This window comes from Micrasema longulum, unplaced genomic scaffold, assembly GCF_059751315.1.
Source record: "Micrasema longulum isolate JH-2025_06_02 unplaced genomic scaffold, ASM5975131v1 h1tg000178l, whole genome shotgun sequence".
Taxonomy (NCBI): Eukaryota; Metazoa; Arthropoda; class Insecta; order Trichoptera; family Brachycentridae; genus Micrasema; species Micrasema longulum.
Window position 1 is genome coordinate 23,458 of NW_028277383.1, and position 22,687 is coordinate 46,144.

General features: G+C 32.7%; 2 protein-coding genes and 1 long non-coding RNA gene across 5 annotated transcripts in view; 2 read left to right on the forward strand and 1 right to left on the reverse strand.

Annotated features, from left to right (window-relative positions):
* Positions 1-941: 941 nt before the first annotated feature.
* LOC148283906 (gustatory receptor 5a for trehalose-like) lies at positions 942-7,636 on the forward strand. 3 transcript variants are annotated; one of them, XM_088242944.1, is made up of 6 exons: positions 942-1,095; positions 1,167-1,255; positions 3,211-3,349; positions 3,517-3,575; positions 6,037-6,190; positions 6,909-7,636. In XM_088242944.1, the coding sequence occupies exons 3-6, from the start codon at positions 3,282-3,284 to the stop codon at positions 7,036-7,038; spliced, it is 411 nt and encodes a 136-aa protein (XP_088099070.1). In that variant the 5' UTR covers positions 942-1,095; positions 1,167-1,255; positions 3,211-3,281; the 3' UTR covers positions 7,039-7,636. The 3 variants fall into 3 exon arrangements, with proteins under 3 accessions (XP_088099070.1, XP_088099071.1, XP_088099072.1); XM_088242945.1 differs by having other exon boundaries at positions 3,229-3,349; XM_088242946.1 differs by lacking the exons at positions 942-1,095; positions 1,167-1,255 and having other exon boundaries at positions 3,159-3,349.
* LOC148283907 (uncharacterized) lies at positions 3,491-11,673 on the reverse strand. The gene is made up of 3 exons (XR_015825469.1): positions 11,539-11,673; positions 10,740-11,067; positions 3,491-3,545 (listed from the first exon to the last, which is right to left on the reverse strand). It is a non-coding gene; the product is annotated as an uncharacterized LOC148283907 (long non-coding RNA).
* A 97-nt stretch (positions 11,674-11,770) lies between these two features.
* LOC148283908 (gustatory receptor for sugar taste 64f-like) overlaps positions 11,771-22,687 on the forward strand; it is a 28,875-nt gene continuing 17,958 nt past the window's right edge. The window contains exons 1-5 of the mRNA XM_088242947.1: positions 11,771-11,989; positions 12,094-12,242; positions 12,318-12,440; positions 12,799-12,953; positions 15,393-15,555. Coding sequence (XP_088099073.1) covers positions 11,788-11,989; positions 12,094-12,242; positions 12,318-12,440; positions 12,799-12,953; positions 15,393-15,555 — 792 coding nt within the window. The 5' untranslated portion in view covers positions 11,771-11,787. The remainder of the gene's footprint in view (positions 11,990-12,093; positions 12,243-12,317; positions 12,441-12,798; positions 12,954-15,392; positions 15,556-22,687) is intronic.

Consider the following 22,687-nt stretch of genomic DNA (forward strand, 5'->3'; position numbering starts at 1 on the left):
AAATTAAAAAAATACTTACTTGTTTATTTTTATTACCATATACTTGTTTTTTATTTTTTTCTGTTGTATAAAATTGCATAGTAGTATTGGCAAATACGCATTTCATAGATACATATTTCTTATTTTTTCGTGATAATATATGCTTGCTTGTTTATTAATTTAACTTAAAAATGTCTTTCTTGCTTACCGTAACACTTTATTTATTGTTTGCTTTACAGAATTTATTTCATAAGCTTATATCTTTGCATTTTTTGTTTATATGCTTACTGTTTTTTTTTTGCATACCTTTGTTATTATTGTTTTTTTTTTTTACTTTGTAAAACTTTTTATTATACCCTTTTTAACTAATTTTACATATTTTTTCTGTATATTCTGTGTTTATTATTTAGTATGTTAGCATTTATTTCATTTTTATTTTTTGTAAATGCCTTTTGGGCGTTAATGAACAAAATAAGTCAATTAATTAATAAATAAATATCTGTGCGTTAGGAATCAAGTTGTGGCAGTGCAGAATTCGAGCCTCACACTTCTGATCCCTGAATCTGCAACTTTTAATATTTACATGTTTCTTTCGATACATAATAATATTTGCTGTGTTATGTATATGTTGTTGATTAAGTTATTAATAGGGCATTATTCATAATGTCCGGACAGTTTGAAAACTACTTAATATCAATATGACAGTAAATATTTAATTGACAAGGCTGTATGAATAAATTCTTCACCTATTAGACATAATTATAAAAATATGTGCTTTATTACATTCGTTTAGTATTATAACAATATTTTGAAATCAATGCTAGTTAACTATCAAAATAAAAATATAAAACGATCTCAGTTTTTTAGTATAATTAGACTTGGTTAGATTAGCTTATGTTAGGTTAGGATAGGTAAGGTTAGTTGATAACATTGATAGCAAGCAGAGCGTGAGTCACGGGCTCTGATTGGTCACCGCGTGTCACATGTTTGTTCCTGCTCCTCGCCGTTTCTAAATTATCAAATTACGCAGCAATGAGGAAGTTCAGCTATTCTGCATGTGTCTGCATTCGAGATGCAAGGCGGTAAAATTACCGCGGTATTTTACGGTATTTTTCGGTAAGAAACGAATTTGAAGTACTAATTTTTATTTTTCAAAGATATTACAAATACAAGTAGCTTTGTTTTAGGACACTTTACATGACTGCAAAAACCAGGTTTAGATCCATCTGGTGGTTGTCGAGATTTATTAGAAGTATGGGACGTTCAAGGTCATTCGGTATGTACTTTTTTCTATTTTTTTTATAAAAAGGGTTATTATGTTTTGAAACTTAACAGGATCGGTGGACATAGGATCCTTAAGCTAGGGTTTCCTAGGACAGCGTCCCTGAAGGTTTTATAGAAAAAAAATATATGAAAGACTAAGAAAATAAAATTTACTTAAAAATCGTACTCATTTTTTTTTCGTAGTGTCAATACTTTCCAAGATGCACGTTTGAACATCAAATACATTTTATCAAAATAGCGGAAAAGCGCTATTAGCACTAACTTTTTACTAATTATTTGATAGTTGACCTACCAAAAGTCATCATTATCATCATCATCATCATCATCATTCCATGTCCGCTACCTAGTTGGAGCATATGGTGTTCACAAAGATCCTCCAGGTATCTCGGTCGGATGCCAGCTCATGTGCATCCTCACAAGTCAGGTTCGCATCTCGTAGTTGTGACATGAACTACCAACTAAATTTGCAGCGGAGGTCTAAGACGCTGAGAACTTGATGCCTCGTTAACCAGAGGCTAACCTGAAGTAGCATTATGTAATATTAAATTATTTTTATATTATAATTTACACTGTTTAAAGTATTTGTAATACCTACCGCCTGTATGTTTGTAAATTTCAATACTTTTATAATGGGAAAGAGAGGATATGGAAGGAGGTAATGAAAAATTCACCACAACACCCAGACCAATTGAGAAAAAACTCTTTCATGGATTTTTTTCTTGCAACTGGCGGGAACCGAACCCGCGACTCCAGTTTCACAGTCGGCCGTCTAACCAACTGCGCCACGACGCCTGTCTAAAATTTAAAAAGGTGTTTTCTCACTAGAATATTTCATAGTCCCTGGACTAGTACCTGAAGCGTAAGACTGGTCACCTTACCTTCATTTAACAAAATTGATCGAGATATGCTGCGATTCATGTACCAATCCAGTGCCCTATGCACCAGTAGGTGCGAAAAGGAAATGATGATGATTATTGACTAAATTAAATAAAATTATTATGTACAACCCCTGCTTGCACTTGAATACAACATTGAAATTTGTTAAGTCTCTCACCAGCCTGACGATTTCGATCACGACAAAACTCGATCACTGGTAAAAACTATAAATAAAAGTGGAATAAAACTGTTTACTTACGTGTTTTTATTATTATAAAGGATTTTTAACCATCGAAATTCTCATATAAAATATGCAAAAAGCTCGTACAAAAGTTAGACTATTTTGTCAGTTGGTTCACTTCACCTACAATAGGCTCATATATCTTTAAACACTGATTAATTTTAAACAGCGGTCAAATATTAACTGATGTGTACGGAATAGACCAACAATCTGTTTCCCCTGGCGATAAAATTTACCATTGATGATTACCTACATATTATAAAACACAATAGTGCCACTCAAACGGACAGCCCTTGTCACTAGCCACAATCACGATAAAAAATCACAATGATTAATTCTACGTTTCGTGTCATTCAAAGCGTTTATATATATTAAAAACGTTTATCGTTTAAATCCCACGTATTTTTCAAAATATAAATAATCCTTTTAGCGCATTAGTTTTCATATCTACGTCAATTCACGTTTCGATTAATTAAGACATGAGACCGTGCTATACAACTTTTCTGTTCAGTGAATTAAAAAAACGGTATAATTGATTTTAAAGATATGTTAATTACATTCCTCGTTAATGTTAATTGTTTTACTATTTTAATTTCCCCGTGAAAAGTTCTAGAAGAAATTTCTATTAATATTTTTATGTCTCAGTATATGTAGCTTGTTTGAGTCTTATTTTAATTAATTTAGTTTTTATGATTTAATGCACACATTCATTTTAAATAACTCTTTTTCGCATTTACATTCATTCACATTTGTAATATTCGTCACAGGTATAGGTGCACATATGCTATTTTTTAATATCTGTACTGAAACTAGTCCCCCTTTAATTTTAGCTCTTATATATTAAATAGGATTTAAAATTTCACCAATCTGGTCCTGATGAATCACAGTAAAACAACAAAAAATGCCCAAAATCAGACCTCTCATACTGCACTGGCCGAAAAAAATTGACAAAAGTCCGCTTTTCCAAAGGTAAGTCATATTTGTGACTATTTATTATAAATTGTCTTTTGTGTTTAAAATACCCATGCACAAAGTACATACTCTTAGATTAAACATCACTTGCAGTAGTCAACACGTTATAATATTGACTAAAAAGTCAATTGAGAAATATAACTAATATATTTTTTTTCCTGCAGAACTATTCGATTTGATGACAAACCGGGACCTGAAAATAAACAAATAATTATATTTAACGGTAATTGCCTTATTTTATTAATATCCCTAGCTCGTTATTATTTCTACAATTATTATTCACGGAACTTGGATGTCTTTGAGATTAATGATAGATAAATCAATATTTCTGCAATGCAGTTTTGAATGGAGAAGGATTGATTGAGGAAATTTTGTGGAGGACTTACTTTTTGTACATGTATTTAATATGCCCTTAAATCGTCATTGTTTTGTTATTTACTATTTCTTTTTTCTGTTTGGATTGCTCATTGTTTTTCTTTACAATAATATGCTAGTAAATTTATTTCGGGCTAGTTCCAAAATAACGAATCTGAGATGATTCGTTAAAAATTCACGTCAATTTTTTTTTGAGGAAATCCAAGATTTTCTTTGGGGGAAGCTCGGGCAAGATGGTTAAGGTGGGCAAAACGGGTACTTCTCATATGTGACTGTTAAAGCTAGGGTTTCCTAGGACAGCGGTGCCCGTATCTTAACGGCCGTAGTGAACGGTGATGCGGTGGACAGCCGTCGTAACGTCGACTAGAGAGTGGTTTCCTAAGGAAACAGTGTTAAATGGTGTTGATAACACCGTTTTCCTAGGAAACTACACTCTAGTCATTGTTACGACGGCTGTCCACCGCATCACCGTTCACTACGGCCGTTAAAATACGGGCACCGCTGTCCTAGGAAACCCTAGCTTAACACAAAAGCAAGACAAAACATTTGCATGGATTGTTAGCTTACCCCCCCCTTGGACAAATAAGGCCACCTCGGCGTGCCGGGAGAGTAAAACATGTGTACGGGAGCGTCTACAAATTTTCCAGCCCGAAAATAAAAACAATTTAAAGATAAATACACTGTGTTATTACGACTTATGTAGGACTTACTGTGCATCAATAAATATTTCAATTATGCTTAGCTTAAATGTTAACTTTAACGTGTACAATTTAATGAGAAAGTTTTACGATTTGTACAATTTCGTTCGATGACTTGAATTCGGGTTTTTGTTTTTCGGTACCATCTTGCCTTCCCCCTACGGGCAAAATAGGTTTTTCTTAAAGTTAATAAAAAAATGTATTGCTTAAAAATGATTATTCCTAGTTTTTTTAATCATTTAGATTTTGGTTACTGAAAAAGCATCGTTAATTTTATTAAATATATTTTTTAACATTTAATGAGGTTTTTACTAACCAACTTTAAGAAACTCGTCTTGCCTTACCTACCCCTATAGTTGTTTTGCCTTACGAGGCCATTTTCAAAAGTTTTGATACATAATTAGATATTAAATATTTGAGAATTTATATAGATTAGAATTTAAAATGGACTAATCAAATTGATCATATGAAAAATAAATTGAAAAAGCAAATTTACTTTTTTAAAACTATAAGAAATATAATTAGCCTAAAATAACTTGTAAAAATATACTACGCAATAACTCAATCAGTTTTGGAATATGGGATAATTGGATGGGGATGTGCAAATGACACACTGATCAAGCAAATAATAATGGCACAAAAATCTTAATAAAAAATATCTTAGGAGTCCCAATCAGAACTAGCTCCCTTGGTATATTTGAAAATCTTAATGTAAAATCTATAAAACAACTTTATCTAAAAGCTTTTTTACTTTACGCACGTAAACATTATTCTCTACCTTCCGTTACAAATACAAGAGTTACTAGATACTCCACCCTGATGCTGCAAAAAATAAAAAATAAATACAACCTTTGGTCAAAGAGGAATCTACTTCCATTATCCATTGGGACAATTAGTAAGTTCTCACAATATAAAATTGCTATTAAGAAATGGATAGTGGAGGTGGGTTGCACACGGATCGATGAGTGGATCAAGCCAAATAGGTAAATATAAATTGGTTATGTTTTTTATGATTATTTTAGTTTTTTACTGTTTATTATGTTAATGATAATTAGGTTAATTGGATTAATTACGTTTTTTTACTGTTATTATTATGTTAACTTTGTTAAATATCTAATCTTAGGCATGTTTCACATTTTGTAAAATGTTTCCCTCGGCACGGGACACCCCAGTGAGGGAACATTATTCTGTATAAAAAAAAGAATACAAACAATGTAAAAGTATAAATAAATATGCATTTTTTAAGCCATGAGAGGCTTCTGAAAGCCCCAATAGATTGGCATATATAATAGAAAAAGAATCTGACGGTGGTTCTAAAATTTCTCACAGCAAAGGCAGCATTGGTACGCAAATTACAGTGAGGTAAATTAAGGTTAATCTGAGCAAGAATATTATGTGCATCTAAATAGTTAGATATTATTTTGTGCAAGAATATTAATCCAGCTAAAACCCTTCTGAACTCTGATAATGCTCTCATAAGACGAACAGCCGTCACAAAAACATTGAACCATGTACACAAGTGTTTTTTTTATACATAATATTGAGTTCTACAACTTGACTACTAATTCATAAATAATGTAGTGAGAAATCGTTTTTTGCTTTATTTTACAGAGATATTTCCAGAAAAGAAAAATGCTGATTATGAGACATCGTGGATAGAGAACAATTCATTCCACAGGGCCATAGGCCCTATACTGATTGTGGCACAATGTTTTGGCGCTCTGCCTGTCAAGGGCGTTCTCACGCCGGATGCATCACACCTTAAGTAAGTGGTGATTAATATTCAAGCAGTATTGTCAGAAGCGGCACCTTTGTCGGAATATGACCAGTCAAAAGGTTTTGCTAACAATGACCCGCACCATTTTTATTTGGTTACAGAGATTTAATGATATTATTATTTATTTCTGTTTTATGAGTTTTTTAGCGTGTAAAATACTATTGCCAAACTAAATTTATTGAAACAAAAGACGAGTAATACGTAAATCCTCAAATTTGCGGATTTAAATATCACTCGTCTTTTATTTCTATCTATCTATCAAACCTGAAATTGATAATATTTTATTTCATTGCATCTTTTACTTCATGGGAGAGAAAATTTCTTTTACGAAAGAAATCGTCTCGAGTTTTCACCGTTGGTTTTCTTAGTTTTTCGAATGTTTGAGATCATCTTAATTCTTTGAATGTTTCCAGAACGAATGTTACAGATTTATTCCTTTCATTTTAAACCGAAGATCTTTTTAGGAAAGTTTCAAAATTGGCATTTACTTTTAGTAGTTAATAATGAAAATCAGTTATGAAATACTTTGTTATCATTTACCTAATGGAACACTGGTAATTTACAAAACCTACTCAATAATAGATTGTACCAAAGAAAAAGAAAGAACAGATAACCTTACTCTGTTTCAAACTTACCATATTTAGTTTTAAACTTAAATTGTTTTGATTGTTTATTTATGATTATGTATTCATTTTTGTATTTCCAGATTTTCTTGGATACACTGGCGTGTAGCATACACTATTCTAATTATGACGGTGACGGCTATCATGATGCTTTTATGTTTTACAAAAATTATGATGAGTACCATTGATGTATATAAAACCAGTAGGTATTAATTTATAATTCAACTAGCGGACCCGACAGACGTTGTCCTGCCCGAACATTGGCTTGCCTTCCATTAGCTGGTTCAGTAAACGGTTTTTCTTTATTAAAATTTTGGAAAAAACTGTATACTAAGTGGCATTTGACATTGAGTTTGACATTTAAATCTTTTCGTTTCGTCATTGTGTGATTTGCTGTTGCCCAAAGCAAAACCTCGCTATCCTGCGCCGATTAGCTAAGGCCTGGTTGTATGATCGTAAAAAGTCTGTAGTAATAGTCCAAAATAGAAGAAATAAGTTGTTTCCTCCATAGTAACTAAAGGTGGATAGTAAAACTCTTTAAACGTTAGTTGAAAATTCAACCCGCCAATGTTGGCGAGTAAAACATTAATAGTAAAATAATGAAGGTGGTGTCATTTTTTGACGTTTACCGGTTCTCTTTATTTACTCGCGTCTCTCAGTATTGTTTTAGCTCCGAATACGGAATGGACTATGCTTATCAATGCTTAAGCATTCTAAATCGGAGAGTTCGTTCGGCGATGACTTTTTTTACTTAATCGTCAAAAAAACGAAAACATTTTGAAAACGATTTGACAGTATTTTTCCACCAAACCTCGGCCGTTCAATTTCGTGGCAGTCAAAATTATTTTTGTTTATTTTAAATATGTTTTATTTTTTAAGTTCAAAGCTCATTAATTAAATGACTCTTATTAAATCACCCTTTACTTATCTACTCTACTACTGTGACAATCAATGTTTCCGCAAGTACAATAAAATTTTAGAGAAATTAAAAATATTTTTTATTATCTAACATTTATTAACACAAATCTTTTTTGATTATATTTTTCACGATCTGACATTACGCGGCAACTTCGCGCATGCGTGCGGTGAAAGTGGGGCAAAGTGGGGGGTTTTTGGACACAGTCCGATGTATTCAAATATGATTTTACGCTCCTTCTGGACTATTCTTAATTCTATGATTATATTATGCCTACATTATAATATTTCAGAGCTTGTTTGACTACCGTATTTTTGTTGTTTTTTAATTTTTCTTATCATTCTTGTTTTCAAATAAGACATTAAAATATTGTTGTTTTTCGGTTTTTATTATATGAAATTGTCAAACTTTATTATTATTTTAAGATTCTGTTGACCGATGTTATTATTTGATTGCGTTTAAATATGCTATGTTGTCACGTGGTTTTATTTGTTTGCCTTTTTGAAGTTTGCAAAGTCACTTTCCACGGTGTAACAATGAGTAAAAAATGAATAAAACATAATATTCCATACAGACCGGTAGCAATTCTGTCTGCCCCGGCCAAACTCTTTGAATCAATTCACCATAGTATGTTGCTGCTCAGAATTGAGCCTTATATTGTATCAGTACAACATGGCTTTGGAAAAATATGCTCCACTGAAACAAACCTCATGATAGTCTCTGAGTACGTGGCAAGAGCATTGGACAACGCTTACCAAGTTGATTGCTCCTATGGTAATTTCTCGAAGGCCTTTGAAACTGTTAATTACAAATTTGGTTTATCTCCTCAGCTAGTGATGTTTTTTTATTAGCTACCTAGAAAATAGAAAATCAGAACCATTCTCAGTGTAGACGGGTCTATTGTCGGGGTCGCCAGTTTTGTTTGTCACCAATTGTTGACTCAACTATTTTCTCTGTAGGTAAGTCGATCAGGGTGTACACGCTAAGCGGAAATGTTTTCATTCCTGCACTGCAGGCTAAAATGTGGTGTAGGAAGTCGTTTGAAGTCTTACATCTAACATCTCACGCGTGGCCTTACTCTTCAAAAGGTTGCTTCATACTTCATAAATAAAAGAAAATCGGTGCTGACATGAATTTTTAACACTATTTATTAAAGCAAAAATAAAATACAATAAAATGAACGAGATCTGGATAGAATATTTAACTAATAAAATCGAATACTAAAGTTAAAGTTTTATCAACATTTTCTGCTGTACGGTTGACAATAATTTCGGAAGACGTAGATCTTAGATCTTGGTAGTAGGCGGCAGGCTGCAGAGGTAGAGAAGAAAGAGCGATCAGTGCGTCGGTGCTTTTATATGTTTACCTACGTCCCTGATCCTCTGTGTTGCAAGCCTGTCTTGTTTGTTGTCTATGATCAACGCTTGGCGGTACCTACTTCTGAGCTACCACATCAGTTTGTTCCGGAGTACCACAAGGATCAAACCTTGGTCCACTCCTCTTTACCATCTTCATAATTGATATCGCGAAGATCATTTCTCGCGATTTATTTTATTTGATGCTGACTTAAAACTATTCCTGGATATAGAAAACCCTGTCAACTGCTTGCGCCTACAGTGCAATATAAACAATACCCTAGACTGGATTACTATCACAAAAATGTATTCGAATATTTCGAAATGCATAATTTAATCTTTCACTAGAGCATTGCGTACTGTATATCACAGAAACGCAATGGATGACCGCCAACTCATGCGTGTTTCGACAATTTATGGTCTAGGGGTCACCTTTGATAACAGATTCACTTTTCATGCTCATGTCGAGAGAACACGTGACCTCGCACTGAAGATGTTAGATATAATCTCCGAGCTGGCAGGGTTTTCGAAGATCTCCGTACACTCAGAATCCAGTATAACTCGTTCATTTGAACCAGGCTTAAGTGATCCTCGTTGATATGGAGTCCGCATGAGGCGAGATATTCCCTCCATTGGAGAGGGTTGAAAAAAACTTCTGAGGTATCTCTACATGAGGGAGTATTGTAGTTATCTGTAGCTCTATCTCACTGCATTTCTCTTGGACATGCTTAGGACTAACAGTTTGCAACCTAAAAGGGATGGATTTAGACTGACACATTTTTTCAGACTGGTAAGAGGTTTTACGAGAACTTAACCATTTTAAAGAGTATCAGTTTTTATGTTCCTGGTTGTTATCTCCGACACTGTCAGCACAGACTGTTTTATCTCCTGGCTTCCAGAATCAACCTGCTTCTGGTATTGCCGATTGGAAAAACAATTAGGCAGCTGAACATTATCACTTTGGAGATTGACATATTTCACATCAGTGAAAATATGTTTAAGGGGCAAATACTCTTGTTATTGGAGAGTATTATACCTTGATCGTGTCAAACCATTGCTCGTTCCTGGATTGTTCGTGGTTGGTTCCTGGATTTATATATTGTCCCAATATAACGCCTGAAATATTTTGTTACCTATTCGTAATGTTATTTTGGTAAAATAAATTAATTTTAATTTTAATGAAATAAATCATAAATATGTACAAACCAATGATTGTTGATTAAACTAACTGGTATAAGAAGAAGTACAAAATCGAAAAGTATCTTCATGCGTTACGTTGCCTAGTAGGTAAAAAAATTCAGTCAGATAAATCCCACCCACTACATCAATAAAGGTTTCAGCTCTTTTGCTTCACAAAAGTCAATAGATGGATGTAATAATTGAATATGGATATTTAAACATAGGCAGAATGGTGTATGTTACACGTGTCTAAACTGGCCACTTAAACCAGTCACGAATTACTTCGGTGAACAAACAATAAATTGCGTTATTTCAAGATTGTTCAGTAATCTCCTCAAAACCATAATTAGGTTCATGGAAGATCTATAAATTAATAAAAGAACTGGAAAATTACCTACCTTGTACCTTATTAAATTTATTAATTGCATTTTTATAAATATTATTAATAACATGTGCTGACTTACCTAAATATAAAATTAAGCGATTGCAGTCCATTCTGAATGCAGCTGCCAGGTTAATATTTGGTGTATCAAAGTACGATCACATTACACCGTTGCTTCAAAGTCTTCACTGGTTACGTTAACACTGCTCCTCAATACCTTAAGGAACTCTGCGTTACGGACGAGCTGGCAGATAGGCGCCTCACTCTCCGCTCAGCCTCCTGTTCTGCTGTAGGGAAGGTGATACAACCTCATTCACGCAACCAGAGTTCCAAATTTGGCGATAGGGCTTTTGCAATAGCCGGCGTGGAATGCTTTGCCTCCAGAAGTTCGAAATTGTGCAACTGAATCCCTTTTCAGAAAAAAAAAAAAATTGTTTATTTGTGAAATCGTTTCCTGACACTAAAAGTGCTACTTTTTAGATGTAATTGTTAGAAGTACCATATCATGTGTATTACATGATTTGTAAAATTTGTATGTAAGTAAATAGTAATTAAGAGTTGGTCTGTAGATAGACCTTATTTTTTTATTGAAGTATAATATACAGCGCCCTTGAAGTGATAACTCACGAAAACGGCGCTGTAAAAATTGTCGAAATTTATTATTATTATTAATATTAAACATATACTTATTCGAGACAGAGACGCAGTTTATATCGACACAATCAGAAACGGTCCATGCTTGTGAACTTGCCCCGACTCGTTAGAAATTCCGTGTTGAGTCAGGGCGCTTGTAATGCATTCATAAACATACATTCACACATAATATAGTAAAGGTTAATTATTAAATGTATTTTATATATTATGTTATGTGTAAGACAAACCTGTTTTCAAAAAATCTGTCAACTCCATAGACTTAATGAGTATGTAACTAAAATTATAAGCCTGACATTTGTCTAAACATCCATATTTCCTTCTCTAAATGTTCTCCATCTCTCTTGTCTTAGTCTCCGCGGAACATGGTCCCAAAGAATGCAACCTTTTGTCTTCAAACCAATATATGACATCGTAATTTGCGCCCAGTAAACCGCAGTGTTTTCACTCTTGTGAGCTTCTTTTTTTTGACAGTTAGCATGATATTCTACGGTGTTTCCTTCACATCCTTACTCCTGTTTCTTCGCTTGGCTCCTCACTGGCCAGCTCTAGGAATGGCTCTAGCCGAAGGAGAGTCTCGCCACAGCCCACTCTTTCAACTGAGCCAGAAACGAAACAGAAGACGGTCACTGAGGACCAGGTTCAACATGTGCTGCTTTGGAGTCCTTTTCTTTGCACTCGGTAAGTATTTATTTATTTATTAATATATACGGCACGCAGTGCCTTTTACCTTAGAAAGATACATATTAAAAATAATTTTTCATTTTTATATGTATTTTTTACAGTTGAACACGTATTGAGTATTACATCTGGGGTGGTATTAGCACACGACTGCAGCAAAAATGAGTCAACTTTGGTAAAATATTTTACGAACTCTTTTCCAGAGGTATTTTATTTTACAACATATTCGGATTTGAAAGCGGCCTTTTTGCAGGTATTTTTTTTTAAACTTTTAATCTTCAATGTGAAATTTTTCTAAATTTAAATGTCTAATGTGCATTTTTTGCAGCCTGTTGTCTTCTCAGTGACATTTAACTGGAACTTTATAGACCTGTTTATTATGATTGTAAGCGTCACCCTTGCTGATAGACTGGAAGGTTTGGCCGATCGTCTAGACTCCATGACTGGAAAGGTTTAAACTTAATTAATTTGATTCCACCACAGAAATAATAGGGAGTATCGAGTACATGCATTGCATTCCTATAAGTTTTAAAGCGGTTCAATATATAATTGCCCAAAGCTCTAAAAACTACGGCACAATTTGCACCCGAGAATTGTTTTGAGGCAAATACTTAATTTAACTTGTATTTTTATGAAGAAATTTTAATGCGAATTTTAATTTCCTACACTTGAGAACTAAATATTTTTAATAATTATCTTATAATAACACCAGCATTAGTTTTAATGACATAAACCATCATTATCCTTCGTTGCTATATCCGGAGGTCGCACTAATCACATTTCATAGCAATTTTTCTCTTTTAATGCAGCATTTACCACAACAGTTCTGGAGATCAGCCAGACTGGAATTTTCCAACTCGGCGCAGTTGGTTCGCAATGTGGATAAGTACATTAATGAGATCGTTCTTCTTTCTTTTGCCAACAATCTTTACTTCATCTGTTTGCAACTCTTCAACAGCCTTAAGTAAGTTCACATTTGTCTCCCTAAACTGTTATAGTTATATTTTTCCCCATTAAAATGTTAAATTTAGAATCGTCATTATTATTAAAACTAAGATAAATATGTAATATTTATTAATATTCAAGATTTTAAAACAATAAGGAAGTAAGCATTAATTTCAATTTACCTATAAATACAAACGATTCATTGGAATAGAATCTAAAAAGAAAGATTGCAAGAAGTACTTATTTATTAATTTAATATGTATTTATTGTGAAAGGCATACAATATTTAGCAAAAAAAATACATACAAGGTGTTAGATAAAAATTCAAATGATAAGACTCATTACATATTTCACACTTGTACTCACTTATGGAAACAGAAGAAAAAAAATCAAAATAAAATAATACAGCATAAAATAATAAAAAAATATATGGAAAGGAGAATACATGGTATGGAATCGATTAATTGATATAAAAAAAAATGGCTCGTTTTAGAAAAGAAAACAATTTTGAATATGCTAAATGTAAATTGGAAAACTAAATTCTAGGACACGTATGTAGGTATGTAGGTCAAGTCGTCTAAAATAAGTATACAACTCCGGGACAGAAAAATAAAAAAATGATCTTATAAGCGCAATCCGCATGAGAAAAGGTCTTAAAACTGGTGGCTTGGGATTGGGAGGTGATGGAAACGTTTATCTTAACCATCATTAAACTAAACGAAATAAAGATCTCCATAAAAAAACAGGGGAACTTGCTAAAGTGAAAGATCATAAATTCGTATGGATCAAAGATTGCCGCATTTATGTACGAAAAAATTATACATCCCCGCCTATTCTAATAAAAGCAGAATCAGACCTTAATAAAATGTTGCAGTGACTATATGTCAAAGTTCTCTCTCTGTACTCTTATTTCTACTGTCTTTTTTTTGTACAATTATTTCACACCTAATGTTATACTCAATATCACTATACAATCATTTATACACAATCCCACACAAATACACAAAAACACACCTCTACTTTTACTAGCATACAAATACACATAAACACACCCTTTTATTGTACCACAATTTAATATGTTTACTTTTTATTTAGAAACTTCGCTGGTCTGTCTTTAAACCGTGTCTTTTTTATGCTGTTATATCATTGTCGACTGTTAAAATAAATAAATAAACAGTAAATAAATGGTTTACTCAATACGTCAGTGTTTCTGAAATATTTCATTGGTCGCTTGACAAACTAACATTTTGGAAGTTTTTTTAGCAGTAGTTTCAATGTGTTTGTTACGCGTAAATTTACTGTCAAGTACAGCACCAATGTCACGGACTTACGAAGAAAAATTGAAACTCGTTGATTTTACATGTCGTTGTGTTCTCTACGTATGATCAAAGGCAGCGAGTATTTTCATATGGTAGTTGCATCACTACTCAACATGTATTGCAATGTTTCTTATTAAACTTGACACAAAAAACATTATGAATTTTGAATAAAATACTAGTATCTAAAATACTAAAGTGGTTGAAGATTTTCTAATATTTTCATAGAAAATAGTTAACTATGATAGATGTAGACTAGACGACTAGATGAAACGCGCAAAGATAACAACGGCTAGAAGATATTCCTATAATTTTGTAATTATTTTATGATAGTTTATCTTTTTTTAAATAATTTTATAGCAATACTGACGAAACTAAATTAGAAGATTGTGAAAACCGGAGTGGGTGAGGAATACAGAAACATTTTTTCTCTCGCTTAAAACATGATCAATTACATTTTTCTTTAAAAAAACTAGTTCCATTTATTAACTGCGTACAAAACTTCGTTCGGCCAAAACACAAATGCAGAATTATTTCATTTTTGCAGCAGCCTGAAAATAGTATCCCTAGCTTGTCACATTTTTCAATTTTGTTTTTTTTTTAATCGCCGTTATGCATTAGAAAAAAGCATCATGTTTAAGCTTGCACTTTTCTACTTGAATGCAGTTTTAGTGCGCATGATAAAATCATAAATACTAAGGGCAGTTGGCTATGCAAGAGAATCTCACCAATATCATGACATCATGCAGCTACCTCATTTCTCAAAACAAAGATGTCTTGGCTATTATTATTTGTACTCGTAGACTTAGGAACGTCCACACTATGCACACTTGGAAATCTGATCTCTCACAATGCCATAATATTATTCTTTTTTTAAAATAATAAATATCTTGCCACTAGAAACACTAGATATTTCTTGCTAGGCTTTCTTAACACTAGGAAATATTTTGCGCAAGCCTTATCCCCAATCAAAACGCTTTGCTCGCGTCACTCTGATCTCTCATCAACTGAACCAAACAAAACCTGGCGCTTTCAATGGCTCCGGTTTCAACACCAACACTTGCCCAAGCTGTCGATTCAGCGCGACCCACTCCTCCTAAGCGCTTGTTTAGGCCGAAATTGCATGACGGCTGTGTGTACAGGCCTCTGCGGAGGGCCACGCAGGCGATGTACTTCGTGTTCTCCTTCGGCTTCCTGCTGACCCGCTCCCTCGTGGTGTCCATCTTGGCGACTAGCATCAACAGCCAAGCCCGTCGGCCAGCCGCCGTACTGTACGCCGTGCCCTCCGAATCTTACTGTCTAGAGGTGAGAATATGCTACTACTGCCATTACTCCATTTTTTTATAAAAGGTTTCCAACATTGTTTCGTTGATTTATTAAAAACATTAAGAACATTACGATAATGCATCCAATTCATCCTTAATCAAAACAAATCAATTGAATATAATAAAAAAACATGCAAAATCAACTTCTGTTATTACAGTTTGGAAATCATTTTCCTAAGAGAAATCCCAATGTCATGAAATATATTATCAACGTCTACGACGATACGAATAAATAATAAGATTTGTCTAACTATCGGCATAGCCATTGGTAGGTTGGTTTTGCATCGTGGTAGGTAGAACAACTTTTGTTGCCTTTGTCTCGACTCAACACAGGACTTTCAGTCCCATGGAGTTTGGACTTCTGTCTCAAAAATGTGTAATAAACTACTTATAAGTAAATAAATTAATAAATTATCAGGGACAAATAGACCTAATTCATTCAGAATATCTGAATCATGTATGCGGCCACCAATCAACTGAAAAAAGTGAATGCCCAAATATATAGACCTCCTCTTCCAAAATGATTAGTAGCCCAGCATTCTTAGTTAGAGTCAGTTAGGAAAACCCACAGATAATATTTAATATCCATACTTCCTGAGATACAATAAACGCAGTTTTTTCCTCTCTACTACTAAGGAATATCTGGTCTCATTTGGCGACCATTTGACGAAACTAAATTCCAAGCCACCAATGAATTATACAATATTTTCAAAACCTAAGTATTTGAAAATATCTTGACATTTCTAAGAACAAATCCAAGCATTTCAACGGAATTATTGCGCCATGAAATTAAATGAAGATTACATTCATGATAACGTACCCGTCAAACAGCGCCCCGAGATCCCTGGACGTCGCCGCTCTTTCAGTACTCCATCCATGATATAATGTAAGTAAACTGCTGTGGACGTCCTTGTGTTCTTAGAGACATTGAAGAACAATATATGTATATGGCATATGCACACACGCGTCAATATTGACATTTCTTATCTTGGCTTTATGCTATGTAGACTTTTTACATGACGTAATATTCGTGTTTTGATTTACTAGATCATACCAAATCCCGCTTGATATATTTGTATTACATTACCATTCGCCCATGCCACGTATATTTGTTTTACAATTCATCCAAACTACATTCGTTACCTTTTGGATGCTACATATCGCAGGTCTCCAATATATGGACTTTATCATTCGTATTTCTGACATAAAAGCCTAAGCCTTCTGACCTAGGTACTAAGTTACACGTAATATTTAGTCTACGGATGTTACCAGATGTGATTTAATGTTTTGATATATTAGGTTCGACGCTTTTTGGAGCAAGTGACCACAGATGTCGTGGCACTTACAGGACTTAACTTTTTTTACGTTACGAGAGGACTCATTCTGACAGTAAGTAAAGAATGACATCATTTTCATATTTATTTCTCTTTTTTAACCACTTTTCCCCCATTGCTTTAGAAGTGAGGAAATATTTAATTTAATTAATTATTATACAAGCTAAACATAAACAGTGGGTACATTTTTTTTGTAAGTTTGGGACACCCATGCACACATAAAAAAAAATGTTTACACCGAAGACGTAGTACTCAAAATATAAACTATGTTTAACAAAACCAATCTAGAAAACAAAAAATATTTCATTATTACCTATGTAATAATAACAAAAACTTTATTATCTCAATATTTCGATGACTTGTTACCTGAATATGTTCATTAACATGAAATATATCGTCCTCGAAAAATCAATTGTTATTTGCTTGCGTATTTATTTTATGAACATAATATACGGCAAATATGCCTTTTACAAAAATTTATAAAGTCATTTGAAAAAAAAAACAAAAATTACCTTTTACCCAAGATTTATAAACAAAAATTAAACTTAAAAATTATACAACATATTCAGTAGAAGCAATTTAAGAATAAATGTAAAAATCAAATTTAATAATAAAATATTTTTAAGTAATATAACAAGAAAATCGTAAAATACTGTTTGATATAGTTGGGCAAAGTGGAAAAAATTGTATATATGATGAAATGTTCAAATAAATAAATATAATTACCATTCACCATCTTTGAAAAAGAGGTATTCTAGGTGTTTTGGATTGTTTTACACAAACGCATCGTCGGAGCAAATTGAAAGATTTGTCTTGTCGGTCTAGAGTCTAGATGGTACACAAATAGTCATGATTTTTTTTTAAATATTTACTTTTTTAATATTCTTCTAGATCGCTGGGACGATTGTGACCTACGAGCTGGTTTTAGTGCAGTTCAATGCAAGTCCTCCACCTATCACTGCCAACATCACTGTCACCGACCACTGTAGGGTCACCACCTAAAGATAGAAGTTCAAACCCCTCACGTTGCATTTAGGACTCATGTGATATTTATTTAAACACATTTTAGTGTCGAAACAGCATTTCAAATATGAATAATTTTATCAGAACGACAAAATATTACTATTTTGTACATTACGCTTTGATTGGGTTTATTGTTGTTTTCATTATTTCGTTAAAATTTGTACGTAAGTAATTCATCAGCAGAATAACTCATAATATTAGGAACAATCTTGCTACATGCGATTAGTCTGAATTTTAAATTCAATTTGATGAAGCCACGAAGGTTTTCGTTTTTTTTTTTATTCAACAAAAATATCAATCTGATTATTGATTTTCAAATTTTTACTTCAAATTGTACATAAAAAAAAAGAGTTATCTTATCGTATCTTGATCAGAGATTACTACCCCACAGAGATTACTACTACAGGCAAAGGATATCTGACCGGCCCACAGCAGAGACCATAGATACGTGATGAATTTTTTTCGTCTGGAAAATCCAATCATATACGACTTCTCACTGAACGGTGAAATATTATCATCTGTGTCTAGTATACGAGATTTAGGTACTCGTATTATACTTGACACTAAACCTTCTTTCAAAATTCATATTGAACATGTATCAATAAATCCTTAAAACTTCTTGGATTTATTAACAGAAGCACAACTGACTTTAAAAATATCAATACCCTTAAAACTCTCTTCTGTTCCCTAGTTCACCGGCACCTAGAGTATTCCTCTGTTATCTAGTCTCCATATTATGATGTTCACATCAAGAATATTGAATCAGTTCAACATCGATTTTTGAGAAAGATAGGCTGGAGGTTGGGCTTATTCAGAGACCAATATACGTATAATGAGATGGAAACTAGCTTAGTTATATATTCTCTTCAAGACCGTCGAAATAATTTCCAACCTTCTGGTCCAATTTAAAATTCTCAACTCACTCTTTGATGCGCCTGAACTACTGAGCCAAATAAAATTAAATATCCCAACTAGAAACCTCAGACAAAACATACTCTTTCATACCGATAACCATAGAACTAACTATGGTTTTCATTCCCCTATGCCCAGAATTCTTAGGTCTGCCAACAAACATACCAGTATTAATTTCTTTTTTAACAAGTTGGCTTCTTTCAAACGATCACTGAATCAAATTCAATTATAAACACCTCTCTCCCGCTTCCATTCCCACGATGTTTACTATATACTATTGTGTCTTTCTACTTTTCTTTATAATAATTTTCTATGTATATAAATATAAATATGTCCTTAAAAATACTTGTTTGGCGTACATATAAATAAAATAAATAAATCGTTTTTGTTACATCAAGGTAAGATAATCAGTCTTACGCATCAGGTACCAGTCCAGGGACTATGAAATATTCTAGTGTGAAAACACCCTTTTTAATAAATTCACGTATCAGCCATGTCGGGAATCGAATCCGAGACCTCTTGCATGGTAGACAAACGCGCTGACCATTACATCAATTGGCCACCAAAAAAATGAGTACCTACATATATCATAAAAAGTTCAATTGTCTAACTTATCTTTGAAAATCACCTCCACGCTTATTCTTTTTAATTATGTCCTCCCACAGTTAAAAAACTTTTTTTTTCTTGCCCCCAAATTTTCCACATTTTAAAAAAATATTGCAAAAAGTAACTACAGTAGCAGTGTCAACAAAACTTTTTTGCATAAATATGGTACTATTACTCGGGAGGAATATTGGATTTAACCTACTCTACAAATGAAAGATTAAAAAAAAAAACTCCTAGTGTTTATATAAACCCTTGTAATGAATGTTTTCATTCATTATTTTCGTTTCGAAAATAAGGTCTTTCGAAAACGATCGTTTCGTTAGTTGGTAATAAGTTTTGTCACAGAAGTTCACGAGTAATGCATTCATTTTAATGTTGGTAAGGCCACAGATAGAAATATAAGGAGAATTGTCTATGTTTATTATCTTAAGCCCCCCCTGGAGTGGGTACTCCACTGGCACTGACACCCAGGCACTGACAGATGAATGTGAAAACGGATTACATATTACATCTCGACTTTTTTTTATTATTTTATGGTTTCCAACCTCTTCTAAATATTAATTTATTATGATAACGATAAATTTAATTATCAATTTATAACGAAAATTATAAATCACAACTCGTAGCGTTTGATAAGTGATAGGACGTCCTAAATGTAAACAAACGATACATAGAAAAAGGAAGCTATTTACAATACTCTATAAAATCCATAGACATTGATGAAAAAAAATCCGATGACGTCACAGAACATCCGAAGACGTCATACTTGATGACGTCACGAATTGTTTGTTTTTGGCACCATTCAAATTACTAGAATTTAATCCTTTATATCTCCCTTATTTCTTAACAGATTTTAATAAGAATAGTAACGTTAGGCTTGTGATTTTTTAGATTAATTTATTGGCCAATAAAAAATCCATGACAATTGCCCATTATGTTTTAAATTTGTTTTGGTAAAGCGTTAATCATGAATGTAACTAAAATGCTATCACGAACATACATTTTCCTGACAACCCATTTCTTTTGTAAACAGCGCTAGCATTGAACCATAATGACACTTGGAATCGATGCAATAAATGATAGAAATTGTACACAATCACATGTTGACATTTATCAAATGCAACTTCAATTGATTTTATCGTAAAGCTACTGGTAACCTTTACTTTGAATAAATGTTGTTTTACAAATCCAAGTTTAGTCATTACAGATTGAACTAATTAACTGAAAAGACCGCGCAGGGAGAATAAAAAAAAAAGTGTTTATACATTATTTAAAGCTGTTTTTTCGTGATTTGGTGTGCCTAGTATTTGTTTTAGAATTTAATGCATAGCTGTTATACAAAATTAAACAACGGTGTGTTAGTCATAAAAAGCATAAATTAAAATATGCTTTTTGAAAATAATGGTTTTGGAGACTGATGAAAACAGCAAAAAAACGCCATAGTTTTTTTATTGCCGCGATTAGTTTTTTCAGTGTTATTGTCAAAAGAAAAAAATATGAATCGGGTTGTGGTCCCGTGGCTAGTGTTGCGGACTCACGGCTCAGAGGTCTGAGGTTCGAACCCTACTCTACCATAACTCGATTCCCATTTTCTAATTGTGAGTTATTTACAACTCATTGAAAATGACCCCAAAAATCGAAATACTTGGGTAAATAAATAGTAAAAATAGAAATGTTTGTTTTTAAAAAAAAAATTAGTCGATAATTTAATAACTAGTATTTTTCACTTATTAATTTATTTATCCTCCTCTAGTAGTATAGACTATAGATGACACTTATCATTAAAAAAAACAACAAACCGTTTTGTTTATCGTATTATTTCGAAATAACAGATTTTTTTTTATAGGCTCCCTGAAAAATTAAAAACTTTTGCACCGATTTATAAACAGTATTCGAGTATTTCCTTTTATTTTAAGACATTCACATTCAATGTAACAAAAAAGTTACATTCCGATTATGTACATTGTTACTATTAAGGTTTCAGGTTACAGGTGTTTGAATGGTAATTTAACTCAAAAATATATATTTATTGAAATTTTTAACATTCCAACATATCTAACCAAACTGTTTTTTTTTGTCAAGTCAAGTAAATTTTTTTCGGCAAGGTAATTTTTTCTTTATCTACAGATTTTTTTTGATTTATTGACTTGGCGTTTATTTTGTAGAACTCCAATATTATAACTTTAATATTTGAATCAAACACTGATTTGCGTCAACTAAAATAGTTTATTTTGACAATTAGTAAGTACTCTCAATATAAAATTGCTATTAAGAAATGGATAGTGGAGGTGGGTTGCACACGGATCGATGAGTAGATCAAGCCAGATAGGTAAAAAATTGTTTCCTGATTATGAAATTTTGTCTGCAAGTTTATACAACTTTATTATGTTTTTTATCATTATTTTAGTTTATTTGGCTTTTGAATAATTACGATGATAATTAGGTTAATTAGAATAATTACATTTTTATTTATTGACTATGTTAAATCACTAATTTAAGGCATGTTTCATTATACTTATTGTAAAATGTTTCCCTCGACACGGGACACCCCAGCGAGGGAATATTATCCTGTATAAAAAAAATACAAAATTGTAAAAGTATAAATTAATAAATAAAAAATTTCCCGTAGAGTAAAATATTTTAAAAGTAGTAACCTAAGGTAGTAACACGCAAACGTGCCCATAGTTACAAAGTACTGTTTATTTACACCAAAGCTGCATTCAATAAGCATGCATATGCTACTAAAAAATGAAGGATGCTTATTTTTGAAACATTAAAAACTTTACATTTTGACTTTAACAATCAACAATCAGGTTCGTTCCTTAAATTCCGTATAATTTAGATAGTTCTCATTTCGGCCAAAATCACTCGCCAACGAGTGGAGGCGCATATAATAAAAAAAAATATTAAAAAAAGCTCCCATAATTTCATTCTATTCTCCAATTTTAACCCATTTATTTCTTTACACTGGAGTTTTAGAAACGAAAGGATAATATGAACTCACGTTTATTATATTTTAAAAACGTATTCCTATCAGTGCATCACTGTAACTAAGAAGAGCTTCGCAATTGCGCCGCTAGGCATGGTGCGACTTTAACAAAAAATAATATTTATATTTAAATACGAATTTTTTTATGCTTCGTTAATCACTCATGAACAAATATTTTCAAATGAAAAGTTACACAATCCCCTTTTACAATGTTTATCCGAAAGGTTTTAACACGTTTTCATGACACA

Bases quoted from the DNA above. Each gene is read 5' to 3' on its own strand.
- LOC148283906 (XM_088242944.1), top strand. From the start codon at position 3,282: ATGCCCAAAATCAGACCTCTCATACTGCACTGGCCGAAAAAAATTGAC. The intron at 3,576-6,036 runs GTAATTGCCTTA...TTTATTTTACAG, and splicing joins ACAAATAATTATATTTAACG to AGATATTTCCAGAAAAGAAA. The intron at 6,191-6,908 runs GTAAGTGGTGAT...TTGTATTTCCAG, and splicing joins CCGGATGCATCACACCTTAA to ATTTTCTTGGATACACTGGC.